Source organism: Balaenoptera physalus (assembly GCF_965194825.1).
Source record: "Balaenoptera physalus genome assembly, chromosome: 13".
NCBI lineage: Eukaryota > Metazoa > Chordata > Mammalia > Artiodactyla > Balaenopteridae > Balaenoptera > Balaenoptera physalus.
Window position 1 is genome coordinate 7,962,792 of NC_138892.1, and position 15,023 is coordinate 7,977,814.

Here is a 15,023-nt window from a genome sequence, read left to right on the forward strand (position 1 = left end):
AATCAGGGGGAAAAAAATGCTAGCATTGTATATAATAAATAATCATTTGTGATATAATTAGCAACACATATATAAAGGCTAATACACAAAGTACCTTTACAACCCAGTGAAAAAAAGATGAAGAATCCAAGAGGAAAGGAAAAGGCAATTTACATAAAAAAGAAATACAACAGCTTTAAAAGTATGCAAATATGCTCAACTGCATTTAAAGTAAAACTTAAAGTAATATATTTTTTATGTATGAAAATGTGAAAACTTTTTTTTTCTTTTGACCGTGCGGCTTGAGGAATCTTAGTGGCTTATGGGATCTTAGTTCCCCAACCAGGGCTCGAAACTGTGCCCCCTGCAGTGGAAGCGTGGAGTCATAACCGCTGGACCGCCAGGGAATTCCTATGAAAACTTTTTTATAAAGTTTGAGAACAGCAAGTGTTGAGAAAGGTTTGGGAAAAGAAGCATTTTCAATAAAAATTCATAGATGTGTAAACTGACCCACTCTTGGGAGAGCTATTTGGTAACTGCTAAACAAATGAAAAAATGCATGCATACATGCACTGACTTAGGATTTCCACTTGATATTCTGTCTTACAGTTACACTCATGTATGTATGGACAGCCATAAGAGTAATGACGCTAAAAGGAGCTAAAAACTAGAACCAAAATTGTTCAGGGAACTGAATTAATATATGCAGGTGCTTTCATAAGCACAATCTATGTAAGGACATGTATGATGACCCCTAGGGAGGGGAATGAAAAACAGTGTTTGAGTTAAACATTTTAAATTGAATACTCCTTCAAATTGGCTTGAATAGCTCTATGTACATATATTAACTTTTTCGATTAATGATTTTAATTATTTCTTTAAAAACAAAAAAACAAACAATATTTACACTAAACTAGATTTTCGTGTGGTTAAAAAATTTTGATATACAATTTTATTAATATACCCTCCAAGATATTTAAAAAAAAAGAAAACAAAAACTTCCCTAAAATGAAAATAATTGACTAGATTTCTAGACAATGTCTAATAAAAATCCTGTTGCCTTCTTTCATCATGCTTCCCAAATGCTTAGGCAGAACTCTGTTTCTGACATCATCAAGGCAGGCTCTAAAATGTAGTTGCTGGTAGTGGTCTACTTGTCACTATGAACACTCCACGTGTGAATACTCATTTTCAGAAAAATTACGTACCCTTAACACAGATTTGTTTTACTGGTCACAACAATATGAAGGTAAAAGAAAAAGTGATTACACTATGTATCAATTTGCTTATCTTACTGCCTTCTGATGGTACATGAAAACACAGCCAAACATTCCCTCTGAAGTATCCAGGTCCATTACTGCAAGTAATGGCTCCATCATAACTTGAGAAGGATACCCTTACACAGGTTCGCATTCAAGACCCTAAGAGTGAGCATTCACTTGAGAATACAAAAATGTAGGAAGAAAGACACTACTGGCACTGACAGAGAATAAGTCAGAAAGAAAATGAACAAAAAAAGAATTCAAGACACCTAATATTCAGTGAGTACATACATACATACATACATATATATATATATTTAAAGCCCTAGGGGAAATCCTAAGCCCTAGGAGAATACATATTTTTTCTAAGCCCTAACAAAATCTTTACAGAATAAGTGAATTCAATAGGAACCAGAAGATTAAGAATGTGGTCAAATATGGTCATGGAAGGCTTACAGTAAAAAGCTCTAATTTGGAGTTCTGGAGTGGATTCCCTCTTCCCCTCCCTGCTACAGAATCTCTATAACCTGATACACGTAGTAGAGATCTTGCTATTTTGTCTATTTAGTCACTTATCTGCCCATCCAAACTAGAGATGTTTCAAAAGTAGGGATCATGCCCCCTTTAGTATGTTTTTTTCAGCACACAGTACATCTAAGTGAATGCTGTTTTTATTCAAATGCCCTTGTCAATCACAGGTACCTAAAATTTATAACTCTGAGAATGTCCCAGCATTACAGGACTTTGGTATAAAAGGAAAAATTACTTCAAAGGAGGCCTTTGACTATCTGGCTTGTGCCTGAAGAAAAGAAACCATGATGACATTTTACGTTTGTTTTACACCAGTTTTCAAGATGGGCTCTAACACAGCAAAGAAATATCTGAGGTATTCTAAAAGTACTGGCTCACAATGATGGTTATTACCAAAAAGGCACCATTAACTCAATAACAAGAAATGGAAAAACCTGATTAATCTTAATCCTAAAAAATTTTTTAAAAAGACACTGAGAAAGGGGGAAAAAGAAATCCAAGAAGCTAGTTAACTTTCAAATAATTCTGTGGGTACATATAAATGTACATATAAATACACAGATGATAGAAGAAGATGACAAGAACTAAACTGGTAATTATACACAGAAACTTGAAAAAGTAATGGGAAACAACCAATTACAAAAATGAAAATGTAGGGGATTTCCCTGGTGGCGCAGTGGTTAAGAATCCGCCTGCCAATGCAGGGGACATGGGTTCGAGCCCTAGTCCGGGAAGATCCCACGTGCCGCGGAGCAACTAAGCCCGTGTGCCACAACTACTGAGCCTGTGCTCTAGAGCCTGCGAGCCACGACTACTGAAGCCCGCACGCCTAGAGCCTGTGCTCCACAACAAGAGAAGCCACTGCAATGAGAAGCCAGTGCACCACAACAAAGAGTAACCCCCGCTCAATGCAACTAGAGAAAGCCCGCGCACAGCAACGAAGACCCAATGCAGCCAAAAAATAAATAAATAAATTTATTAAAAAAAAAAAGAAAAAGAAAATCTAGGTCAGGAGTAGACAACTGCATTGGGTCAAGATCCTAATGCTCAAGGAAGATGCACTCTACATAACTTGGAAAGAGAGAGGAAAAAAGCAATCATAAGTCGGGGGGGGGGGGGGGGGGGGAGGGAGGGAGAGGGAGAGAGGGAGAGAGAGAGAGAGAGAGAGAGAGAGAGGGAGGGAGGGAGGTGGAAGAGGGGGGAAAGGAAGTCCTCAGATCTCTTAATAAACAAGAGCGTGAAAACAAGCCTGAAAGGCAGGAATGCTCTTCATTCCAGTTTCTAGTCCAGTTTTTAAAACTCCTTTCTCTATAACTGTTTAACAAGTTAGCATCGCTTGTTATGAAATAGTGTACATTTCCTTAAGTTAAAAATAAAAATCAGGGGCTTCCCTGGTGGCGCAGTGGTTGAGAATCTGCCTGCCAATGCAGGGGACACGGGTTCAAGCCCTGGTCTGGGAAGATCTCACATGCCGCGGAGCAACTGGGCCCGTGAGCCACAACTACTGAGCCTGCGCGTCTGGAGCCTGTGCTCTGCAACAAGAGAGGCCGCGATAGTGAGAGGCCCGCGCACCGCGATGAAGGGTGGCCCTCGCTTGCCACAACTAGAGAAAGCCCTCGCACAGAAACGAAGACCCAACACAGCCATAAATAAATAAATTTTTAAAAATTTAAAAATAAAAAATAAAAATCAGTAAGATTTACATTCTTACAAGAGTAGCGTGCCCAATTTTCTCATTTAGAATCAAACAATGTGCAGAAACTAAAGCCTACTGCACTTATTAATAGAGGGATGAAAATGGGTTTCAAAAGAAAAAGCATGGTAGATTATTCCAAATTAGACAGTTGTCTAATTACAGAAGAACGTCATCATCAAGAACAATTTTAGAATAAGAGGCAAATAATTAAAACTTATGAGCTTACCTGTGCTGGGTATTTAACTATTTATACAAAATTGCTTAGATGTTCAACTGCCTGACAGTAAAGGGACAGTCATAGGGCAAATCTCCTTTATTTTACCATACAATTAGAGAATAAAAACCACTCCCAACTTAGGATATTAGAACACTGCTCACACTTCCCCTTCCCTCTCAGTTTTATCATAGGAAGAGGTTAGGAGAACAAGTGTATTTGATAAACTATTTCAAAGGCAAATGACTACTGCTGCCAGATATGTAGAAATCTATATTAACAACAACCAAACATTTCAAATCAAAAGAATACTACCAAAAGAATACTTCGAGCCAAAACAGTTTCTTTGTGCCAAGCCAAAACGGTTTCTTTGTGCCGTTTAAAATATCAAAAAATTTGGAAACTTAAATGTCCACCTGTAACACCGTTCTATGCAACAAAATACTATACAAGTATTAAAAAGGATACATTAGACATGGAAACTGAAAGATGTCCACATTGTGTAAAGAAATAGTCTGTTATAACACATGGGATCCCATTTCTAGAAATATGAACTAATATATGCATAACAGGATTAAGAAGGATATAAACCAAAAGCAGTTGCCTCTGGTATGTGGATTACAAGGGGATTTCTACACTATAATCTTTTAAAAGTTACTTCAAAAAATTAATCATGTAACAAAAAAAGTAAGAGAGGGAGACAGGGAGAGAAAGAGAGACAAAAAAAGAGACAGACAGACACACACAGAGACTAAAATAAACTAAGAAGTTAACCTTGCATATTACATGGTATTTACACACACAACTGGTATCACATCTGTCACTAGGAGGACACAGACTTACTCATGTTGCTCATGGGCCGCATCCCCTGGGGAGACTGTCCAGACTGCTGGTTCTGCTGGTTCTTTGCTTGCACCTGGGGCTGTGTTGGCATCTGATTTACTTGATAGGGTAGTCCAAGGGCTGCATAAGCCCTTTCTATAGAGCTGGGATCAATCTGACTAACAGTGCTTAGGCTGGGAGCAGACTGTTGACCCACCCCTAGAGAGCTAGTATTTCCAAGTCCAACTGGTGCTCCAGTCAGAATTGCTAGAGAAAACAGAAGAAACAGTATTACAACATTAAAGATGGTGAGAAAGAAAACACTACGATGTCTGAGTGAATTTTAAACACAAAATTATTGTTATGTGATTATGAAATACACACATCTTGTTTCCCATTATTTCCTTGAAAAAACTTCTAGACGCAGAACTGATTGGTCAAAGGGGATCATTGGCATGAAAAGCTGTTGATGCAAAATACCCAAAAGCGTTCCCACAGGGTGTATCAATATTCCCATCAGGGTGTATGAAATGCCTCAGAGCCACACAAAAGCCAACACCAGGAAGCATCATTTCTATCAATGTGACAGGAGAGAAATGGTACTTTACTTCATTCCTTAATTTAATAGGGAACTTTTTAGTATTTCCTCCCTCTAGTGAACTATTTCCTAATCCCAATTCTCTACTGGGCTATTTATGATTTCTTCATTAACTTATGGAATTTAATTACTTTTTAAAAACATGCTATATATATAGTTCCAAATTTATCTTTCAATCCTAAATGCTAAATATTTTGTTTCTAAAGGAGGTGTGGTGGCTGCACTTTCTACTTTTGACTTGTCTTTCCTCTAAGAAAAGCTCATCACCCCAGGCTTCTAAAAATAATCTCAAACTCTCTTCTTTCTTTTTACATTAATTTCAAATTATCTAAATATTTAGATCACAGGTATAAAAGAGTAACTTGCCCAATGTCAAAGCAATGATCTTTCTGGATCTTATTTTAGGTAATAAGTACTTCCATTCTAACCTTATTAATATGAAGTTAGTGGTAAGTGGAAATAATCTAGTATGATAGCACTAGGCAGTCACAGGAACTTCACACAATCAAGAGGTACTCTACATCTCACCAAGTTGCACTGGTGAGTCTAAGAATACTTTTGATATAAAAGCTTCAAAAGATTTAGTCACTTACACTGTTGATTTCTCTTATCTCCAGCATTTTTAAGGGGTAGACACACAGGACAATCATGCCTTGTACAATTCTTCCAGTGTGAAATGATTTGTCGAGAAGATGCACAGTGTGCCACTAAAAAGAAAAAAAATGATTCTTTTTTCAAATGCAGGTTATATTTTTACATTACTATTAGCTAACTTATCGATCACATAATGAGGGCTACAAATGTTATTAACTCATTGTATCTTCATAACACCTCTATAGGGTAGTTATTAATCCTCCCATTTTATAGTTGAGAAAACAGGCAAAAACTGGTTAAGTAATGTGTACAAAGTCACAGAGCACCCAAAGTGCGATTCAAACTCAAGCGGTCTGGCTTCCAGAGCCCCTATTTTTCACCACAAAGCTGTGAAATCTACTTTACATTATAAAAACCTGGGGACTTCCCTGGTGGCGCAGTGGTTAAGAATCCGCCTGCCATACAGGGGTCATGGGTTCGATCCCTGGTCCGGGAAGACCCCACATGCTGCAGAGCAACTAAGCCCGTGTGCCACAACTACTGAGCCTGTGCTCTAGAGCCCGTGAGCCACAACTACTGAAGCCCACGCGCCTAGAACCCGTGCTCCGCAACAAGAGAAGCCACTGCAATGAGCAGCCCGCACGCCACAACAGAGTAGCCCCCACCTGCCACAACTAGAGAAAGCCCCCGTGCAGCAACAAAGACCCGATGCAGCCAAAAATAAATAAATTAAAAAAAAAACAAACCAATAAAAACAGATTTCTCTTAAAAAAAAAAAATGGTACAAATGAACTTATTTACAAAACAGAAATAGTCACAGGTGTAAAAAACAAACTTATGGTTCCCAGGGGGGAAAGGGAGGGGGGGATAAACTGGGAGATTGGGATCGACAATATACACACTACTATATATAAACAGATAACTAATAAGGACCTACTGTATAGCACAGGGTACTCTACTCAATACTCTGTAATGACCTATATGGGAAAAGAATCTAAAGAAGAGTGGATATATGTATATGTTTAACTGATTCACTTTGCTGTACAGCAGAAACTAACACAACATTGTAAATCAACTATACTCCAATAAAAATTAAAAAAAAAAACCAACACACAGATTTCTAATGACTCTATAAATATACAAACTGTATTAATTAGGTAACATTCTTTTAGTATTGGCCTACATGATAGTTAGCAAACCCTCAATAATATTTAAAGCTATGCTGGGGCAAATGAAAGTCAGTAAGTATCACCCCAAAAGGGAAGAATCTAAAACTTCCTCTCCTACTACATCTCTAGATACTCATTCACAACATGATACTGAATTTTATCATAACTTAATACAGAGTAATGCATTATCAGTAAGGAGTCTCAAAATAGAAGAGAGAAAATGTGATCAGCTCTAACTGTAAAAAAAAAAAAATTAATTGCTGAGCACAAAAACCCTTTGAGTCCACTCACCTTGGCAGGACTTGCCTGACTGGCAGTGTGTCATGTGGTTAAGGACGTTCTTCATTGTACGACAGTGGGGAAGGTTGCACTGCCTCACTTCCCCATTGGCCTGCTCTCGCCGCTGGCACTTGTGAGCGTGCAAAAGGAGAACAAGCTGCTGCTGGATGAGCTTGCGCTTCTCTGGATCAGCTGTGTGGGCTCCAGAACCCATCCCTTGGGCCACCGGAGTCACCAGGCCTGGCTGCTGGACCTGCGGGGTCTGCTGCTGGCCCTAAGGGATAAAACAATAAAGATACATTTGATGTTAGGTGTCATAGTGTGTTACCTCCTTAATAAATACGGACTTGGAGATTTTCGATGAAAACCTTTAAGGACAGTCTACCATGTACCAGACCCAATTTTTTGACACAGGGGATTCTACGATAAATGATGACTTCTACCAACAAGAAGCTCAATTTAACAAGAAAACAAATTGCTACATTAGCAAGCAATATAATCAAAATATGTATAACATACAGAGAGCAAAAGAAAGAGAAGGACAATTGTAAAACAACTATACTCCAATAAAAATTTTTTAAAAATGTATTATTTGAATTTGGTTGCTCTGAAGCAACTCTTCTGAAAACAGAAAGAGAAGGACATGGTAAACTCCAGTGCGAGGGGGGAAAGGAAGGGATCTGTTGTGAAGAGCGTGTTCAAGTTAGGTTTTGAAGGATAGTGAAGAGCTTCTTGGCAGAGCTGGCAGGGGTCTTTCAGGTGGGTGAAAAATTAGTTTCTGTAAACCCTGGAAGAAATTTGGTTTTTCCTAATAAAAAAGTAAACATTTCTGGAGGCAGAAATGCCATGTTTTATTCATCTTTCTGTCTCCAGTACTTAGCGGAGTATCTGAAATATAGGCATTCAATGACTATGGGACACAAAGCAAAAAACCTAAAACATCTGAAAAGGAAATAAAATTCCTACAGGACAATTTTTTCCAAAGATAAACATGGACTACTTGACACATTTACAAATAGAGATAGTTTAACTTTAGAAAAATAGCAATGTTAGAAGCTTTGGAGATTTTACCATAACAAAAATCACTGTTAAAAACAATTTGTAACTTTGAAAGGGAAATTACTTCTGTGTAATAGTATCAGATACAAATCAGTAGATATGGTGATCAAGAGTTGGAATCCTTTCTCAGAGAGTCCTTCCCAAGAGGAAAAAGGTTCCACTTTTTTATCCTACAGAAAGAATTGCTCACAAGGAGAAGCCGCATATGGCAGGACCCCAAAACTTTCATTGTAGCAGCCCCACTTGCTCCTATTTGGACAACATCCTTACTGGTCAATACTGCAAGTAAAAAAACACCATGTGAAATGGAAGGAAGGCACAAGCTTCCTCGATCACAGGGGCCATCCATTACATCCTAGTGTGTATAGTATAATAGAAGACATAAAAGATTTAACACAATTCTTCTGTTAAAGTGTCAGATGGAAGACAAATCTGTAAACAGATTACTACCCACCATGCTGGGCATTCCTCCACCAGGAACTGCCTTTTTGTCCATTGCAAATGGAGATAAGCTATTTGGTAGTACAGACTTTGTCGGAATCTGGAGACCAAGGCCACTGGCTCCAATCTGCTGTCCAGAATTCTGAGTGTATGGTGAACCGTAAGGATTAGGGTTGTTCATCATTCCCATCTAAGAACAAGAAACAGAAGAGAAATTAAATCTCATTCCCCACACTAATAGGACATTACTATTTCCTTTCCTTTTCCACTTCCTAATTTACAAAGACAATTTTAAAAGAAACTCTCTGTATACATAAACAGACTATAATCTAGGGGCCTGAGGTACAGTAAATTTAGAGCTGTTCGCTGTAAATATAAGATAAACATTTTAGAAAAATGTATAAGCATCTTATTTAGCTACATCTACTAAGCAGGCTCTGCCATTCATCTCCACTTTTAATGCACTAAATAACTTTCATTTAATGTGCAAACTATAACTTAATAAATTCAACTCAACTCAATAAACCATCTAATCCTTAAATATATTAGAGAACTTGATATATCAAAATGCTTATTCCAGCATTTTGTTTATATAAAAGGTAGAAGACTTTAGATATAGCATGCAAACTTCAAAGTCTGCACCATTTCTTGCTGTCTTACACCTAGCTGCTTTATTAAATTGCCTCCTTGGCTCTTAAAGTAATCTGAGTGTATTTGCAATCCCTATGTACTTTAAAAAGTAAGTTTTGGGAATTCCCTGGCAGTCCAGTGATTAGGACTCCACGTTCCCAATCCAAGGGGGCACACGTTCGATCCTTGGTCGTGGAACTAAGATCCCACATGCTGTGCGGTATGGCCAAAAAAAAAAAGAAAAAAGAAAAAAAAAGTAAGTTTTTTCCTGTGTTTATGTAAGTCCACGTGGAACCATCATACTGTATAATGATTAACTTAAAGAACAGAGTATTAATTATTCAAAAACCAAATGTTTTACTGATAACAATGATGCAACTTACAATTCTATCCTTCCACATAAGACCCCACTGTAAGTCAATCATCACCTACTAGCAAGCACTCAATGGAAACTAAAGACACTACAGCTACTGTCCAATTAAAAGGAGTCATACTAGATTTCTATATCCTTCTCAGACAGATCCAATTCTACCAAAGGGTCCTTCAAATTCTGCCTCTAGCCACCCAATCCCCATCATTCCCATGTATCCATGCCCACTGTCACTGTCAATACAAAGCTCTTCATCACAGCTTTTGTAGACTGTGACTAACAGGTTTTCTTGCCTTCTGTCCTCACTTTTTTCTACTCACAAGGGGGGAAAACTATGGTATACCAGATCTTTCATGATCTTCATGAGAACTGACTACTTCTGCATGGTATCCTATCTCCTATACCCATTAACTTGCAAACCTGAGAGCATCATGCTTCTTGAATCGCCAGCATTTGCTTAAGCTTTTCCCTTTCCCTACAACTAGGCAGTGAGTGGCACACCCTCCTTTCCCATTTTTTACTCCTGAATGCTAACCTGTAAAGGAAATAAAATATTAAATTCGCAAAGAGACAGGGATGATGATAGGGAATGAGACTGAGGGAAGTGGCACAGTGTAGGTGAAAGCATAAAAAAATGAGGCAAGCATGAATGGGAAGCATCCAGAGTAAAAAATTTATTCAGTCTCCAATAACTGGAATTTCCTACGTGAATCTGGCCAGCAAGATTGTAGGGACAATCAAATACAAAAACAGGCTTAAACACAAAGTTCAGGTTTCTTTTGGTAGTTTCCAATGTGGCTGGGAGTGCTACTGCCACATATTGCTTTTAAAGTACTAATATTTATACTAATATAGTTCCAATAGTATGCTCGCCTACACCTGGAGGAGTTATATTTTACTTGTATTTCTTATTAGCATGGAAATTTATGGTAGACATAAAACAAAAGCCATTTAAGAGTCCATAATTTATATAGATAAAATGCTGGGATTTGGAAGATGCCTTGATGTCTCCTGTTAATAAGCGTAATGCCTTTATCAAACACATCCTAGTAGAATCTGGTCCTTCACACATTTGTTCACATAGATATTGCCTTGACTGCCTACACCAACCGAGTTTCAACCAATTCCTGACATTGCTTGTTCCCTCAATCACAATGCATTACCTAGAAACTCCAAGTTCACTCTGTAGCAGACTACGGTCTCAAATATACAGATTGTACTAACTGCTGGTCAGCTGGCAGTAATTCATTCCTGACACTTCTGGTCACTCTGACCAACAAAGACTCTCGGGGTTTTTGTTTACCTATCTCCCTCAGAGTTCTGCTGCCAGTGTTAGAAAATGAAATGCAACCAACACCCCACCGCTACCCTTTCTATTTACCTACCCCCCACTACTCCCCCACGAAATAGAATAGGAAGGGAATATACTGTACTTAATTTCTGCTACACTGTAGTTAGTTATTTGATCTTGTTCCCTTCTCTATAGCTAATGTGAGCCAGATGTCCAATTAACTACCACCTACCTGAACAGCAGCGATACAGATCTCTACCTAAACTGAAAAGGCAGAGGACCAGGAAGCCACAAACAGTTCCAGGCAACTAAAACCAAAGGACCTACAGGGGACTATTTTATCTTTCTTTAAAAATAAATCTGACACTACAGGTTGTTTCTTAGTGTTCAATACATTAAAAGGGAACACAGGAACATATAAGACACACCATGGTATCAAACACTGACAAATAAAAAAGTAGTGCCCAATATACAACAAATGTAACAGTTTAGGAACATTTACCATAGGTACAAAAATCCCTTAATAAGACTTGCAGGCATCAACAGTAGTGCACACCGATACTAAATGTGAAAATGTGACTCCGTGATTCACCAAATAATAACAAATTAAACTACATCCTGACACGTCCTCCAGCCTATCAGATTTGATAAATACATTTATATCCAAGTCATTCGCCAGGCACTATGTTAACCATGGCGGGGGCAGGGCAGCATGTACAATGATAAACAAGGAAGACTAGGGATCTCTCAGAACAGAACCGACAACCAATCCTAAACGTTTTCTAGACTCAGTCCTATTACTCTTATACCACTGCCTTAGTTTAGGTGGGCGTCATCACCCCATAGGGACTATTTTTCAAACTGATATTGTACACCTAAAACCACACCCATCTAAATTGTAAATTTGGGAATAAGATCTTCCTCTTTAGAACCCATCAGGATATGGCATTAAGATCTGTCTTTCTCTCTCTCAACATGGATTCTTCCTCCCTGCCTTATACTTAATACCCTCCTAACTGGTTCTTCCTACCTGCTTCACTCCTTGCCTATCCAAGAACACCCAAGAAAGACAAAGATGCAACAAATCAATCATTGCTCTTACTTTAAAACTTTATAGGTTAAACACTCTTTAACATCACATGCCAAAGTGCATCACAAACTGATGTTAATTTTAAGAGAAGAGCTCCAAAAGTAACAATTTACATCAACTTTCAAATATAAAATATATGTGGGACTCATTTAAAACAAGGAAATATTTTAATAATTAAGTTTTTATATTTGAATTGCCCCTTTCCATGAAAATATAAGCTCCACAGGGACAGGAATTTTTGTCTGATTAATTTACTGCTATATATCCAGTCCCTGAAACAATGTTGATGCAGAAATTTGTGATTTAGATTAGAAATAGGACAGTGCCCCACTCTCAACCTAGGCCTTCTCCCAATGCGCCTTTCCTTACTTCATTTTTCTTCACAGCACTTACCTGGAATACTATGAATTTATATCTTACGTGTACACTAGAAAGTAAGTTCCGGGCTTCCCTGGTGGAGCAGTGGTTAAGAATCCGCCTGCCAAAGCAGGGGACACGGGTTCGAACCCTGGTCCGGGAAGATCCCAAATGCCACGGAGCAACTAAGCCCGTGCGCCACAACTACTGAGCCTGCGCTCTAGAGCCCACGAGCCACAACTACTGAAGCCCGCGTGCCGCAACTACTGAAGCCCATGCGCCTAGAGCCCGTGCTCTGCAACGAGAGAAGCCACTGCAATGAGAAGCCCCCGCTTGCCGCAACTAGAGAAAGCCCACGCGCAGAAACGAAGACCAACGCAGCCAAAAATAAATAAATAAAATAAATTTATATTAAAAAAAAAAAGAAAAAAAAAGAAAGTTCCATGAAGTGAGTTTATTCACTGCTCTATCTTCAGCATCAACGCTAGGACTCGGTAAATATTTGTTCAATCCGTGAAGGTTTAACGTCTGTCATCCCTGCCCCCCCACCCCCCATATAAACATCAGGAGGGCAGGGATTCTTCACAGGCAGGTTCCTAGAAATCTAGAAGAGGTACCTAATAAATATTCTACCTTCTTGTTTCAGGTTCTCACTCCAAGTGTTCTAAGTAAACCACATCAAAACAGCAACATAAAAGTGCCAGGAAGGGAGAACCTATAGAGTAGATAGTGATGCCAAACAGAATTTTTTCCTAAGTCAAGATGTCAATATTCTTTATCCTGTAGCAAAAAAAAATATTTAAGGGCTTTCATTTATCTACATGTGACCTCAGTGCCCCCACTCCCAATTCATCCGTATGTCTTCATTTCATCCTTGAACTCTCACCATCATTCTTCTCAGGAATATAGAAGTCCCAATGCCTGCTCAAATTATTCCTCTTACAGAGCAAGCTTGCTCCTGACTCCTTGTGAAAATCTCTCCCATCTCTAGTATCACCTTCCAAGCAAAGCCATCTCCTTCATTCAACAAGTATTTACTAACTACATGCCAGGCACTGGCAAACATAGTGTGATACCATTTTAAGAAAAAGGAATAAAATGTGTAGGAAAAATATGGAGGAATAAACATCCAATATATGCTTATAACATCTTAATTATACATAGAGTACACATTTAAAAGGTTTTTAAAAATATATTTAGCATTCTCTACTTAATAAGGCTAAGAAGTAGGCTTTTTAAAAAAGAAAAGCCTTTCGGACTTCCCTGGCAGTCCACTGGTTAGGACTCCGTGCTTCCACTGCAGGGGGCATGGGTTCGATCCCTGGTCAGGGAACAGAAGATGGAGCGAGAGAGCCAACACAGCACTCAGGACAGGCCCGGGGATGGGGAAGGCCAAGAGAACAATTCACACTGCATGGCCCCTCTATGAAACACAAAACCTGTTTTTCTCTAAACCTTTCAAATAACAGCCAAAATCAGGATAATTGGAAGACCTGGAATGTTGGTTGAGGCTTTATAGTAAACTAATGCACCTTAACTTCCATCAACCATTAAGAAGAAAAATAACACATCTCTTAAAAACCAGGGACATTCCAAGCAATGGGAACAAATAAAGTCTACCTGAAGATAGTATAATGCTGGCTATCTCAAAACTGTGTTGTTGTTTTTTTTAAGGAAGGCTATGAAGGTTAAAATGATATGAATTAGAAATGAAATGAAAATATTCTAATACTTGTGCCACAGGGAACAGGAATTAGCTGGCAATCATTTGTAAAAAAATAAAAAAAGGAATTACTTACATTTAATATAAGAGCTTCATAAAACTTGTGACAACACAGTAGATCCCTGGCATATAATATGTGGGAAATGCTACATGATGTAAGAAGATTAAACATGAACAGTAAAGAATAAATGAATAACTGACCTCAAGCCCTCCTCCTCCATCACTGGAGCACTGAAAAACATACTGATGGTACACAGAAACCAGAACTGCACTTACCTTAAGAGGCTGGGGCCCTCTCAATCCTGTTTGTCCTCCCATCTGGGGAGAGCCTTGCTGCAGTGGCTCAGTCATTAAGTTGCCAGCATTTCCCATGCCTGGGTTTGGGTACTGCATATTAGGTCGCCCCCGGCCTGCTCCAATTGAACCGTTCATGACTTGATTAGGCATCATCCCTTGTCCATTGCCTGCAGTCAACATTCCAGGATTCATGCCAGCACTCATCCCTGTGTTCATTCCCATGGCAGGCTGATTTACGGGACTGTTCATCATACCTGTTGCAGATGGTGTGGGACCCTGATTTGGTCCACTAGTGCCCATCCCCATGTTGGGAGAAGTCAAGCCTGCCTGTGCCATTGGGCTTTTGACCATGCTATTTATCAAACCTAATCCAGGACTGTTCTGTTGGGCCTGGCTGGCCATGCCTTGGCCTGGGCCACTAACCCCCATGTTGAGGTTAGGGGAACTACCAGAACGCAGCAATTCTGACAGTTGTTTATGTTTAGAGGCTGCATCTTGTACCATGCCAAGGCTCGTCTGAAGCTGACTAATATCACCACCATTGGTTAGTCCCAGTTCTGTAGAGTTGATTAATTCATCTGGTAAGTCGTGCTCCAAGTCAAACAGAGAACCAAAATCTAA

The 15,023-nt window shown here is 39.0% G+C and overlaps 1 protein-coding gene across 2 annotated transcripts in view; it reads right to left on the reverse strand.

Moving 5' to 3' along the window:
• The window catches only part of EP300 (EP300 lysine acetyltransferase), a 72,828-nt gene that overhangs the window by 36,496 nt on the left and 21,309 nt on the right, over positions 1 to 15,023 (reverse strand). For both annotated transcript variants that reach the window (XM_082420558.1, XM_082420557.1), the window contains exons 2-6: positions 14,382 to 15,019; positions 8,658 to 8,834; positions 7,157 to 7,418; positions 5,696 to 5,809; positions 4,526 to 4,771 (exon numbers count right to left, since the gene is read on the reverse strand). In XM_082420558.1, coding sequence (XP_082276684.1) covers positions 4,526 to 4,771; positions 5,696 to 5,809; positions 7,157 to 7,418; positions 8,658 to 8,834; positions 14,382 to 15,019 — 1,437 coding nt within the window. The remainder of the gene's footprint in view (positions 1 to 4,525; positions 4,772 to 5,695; positions 5,810 to 7,156; positions 7,419 to 8,657; positions 8,835 to 14,381; positions 15,020 to 15,023) is intronic.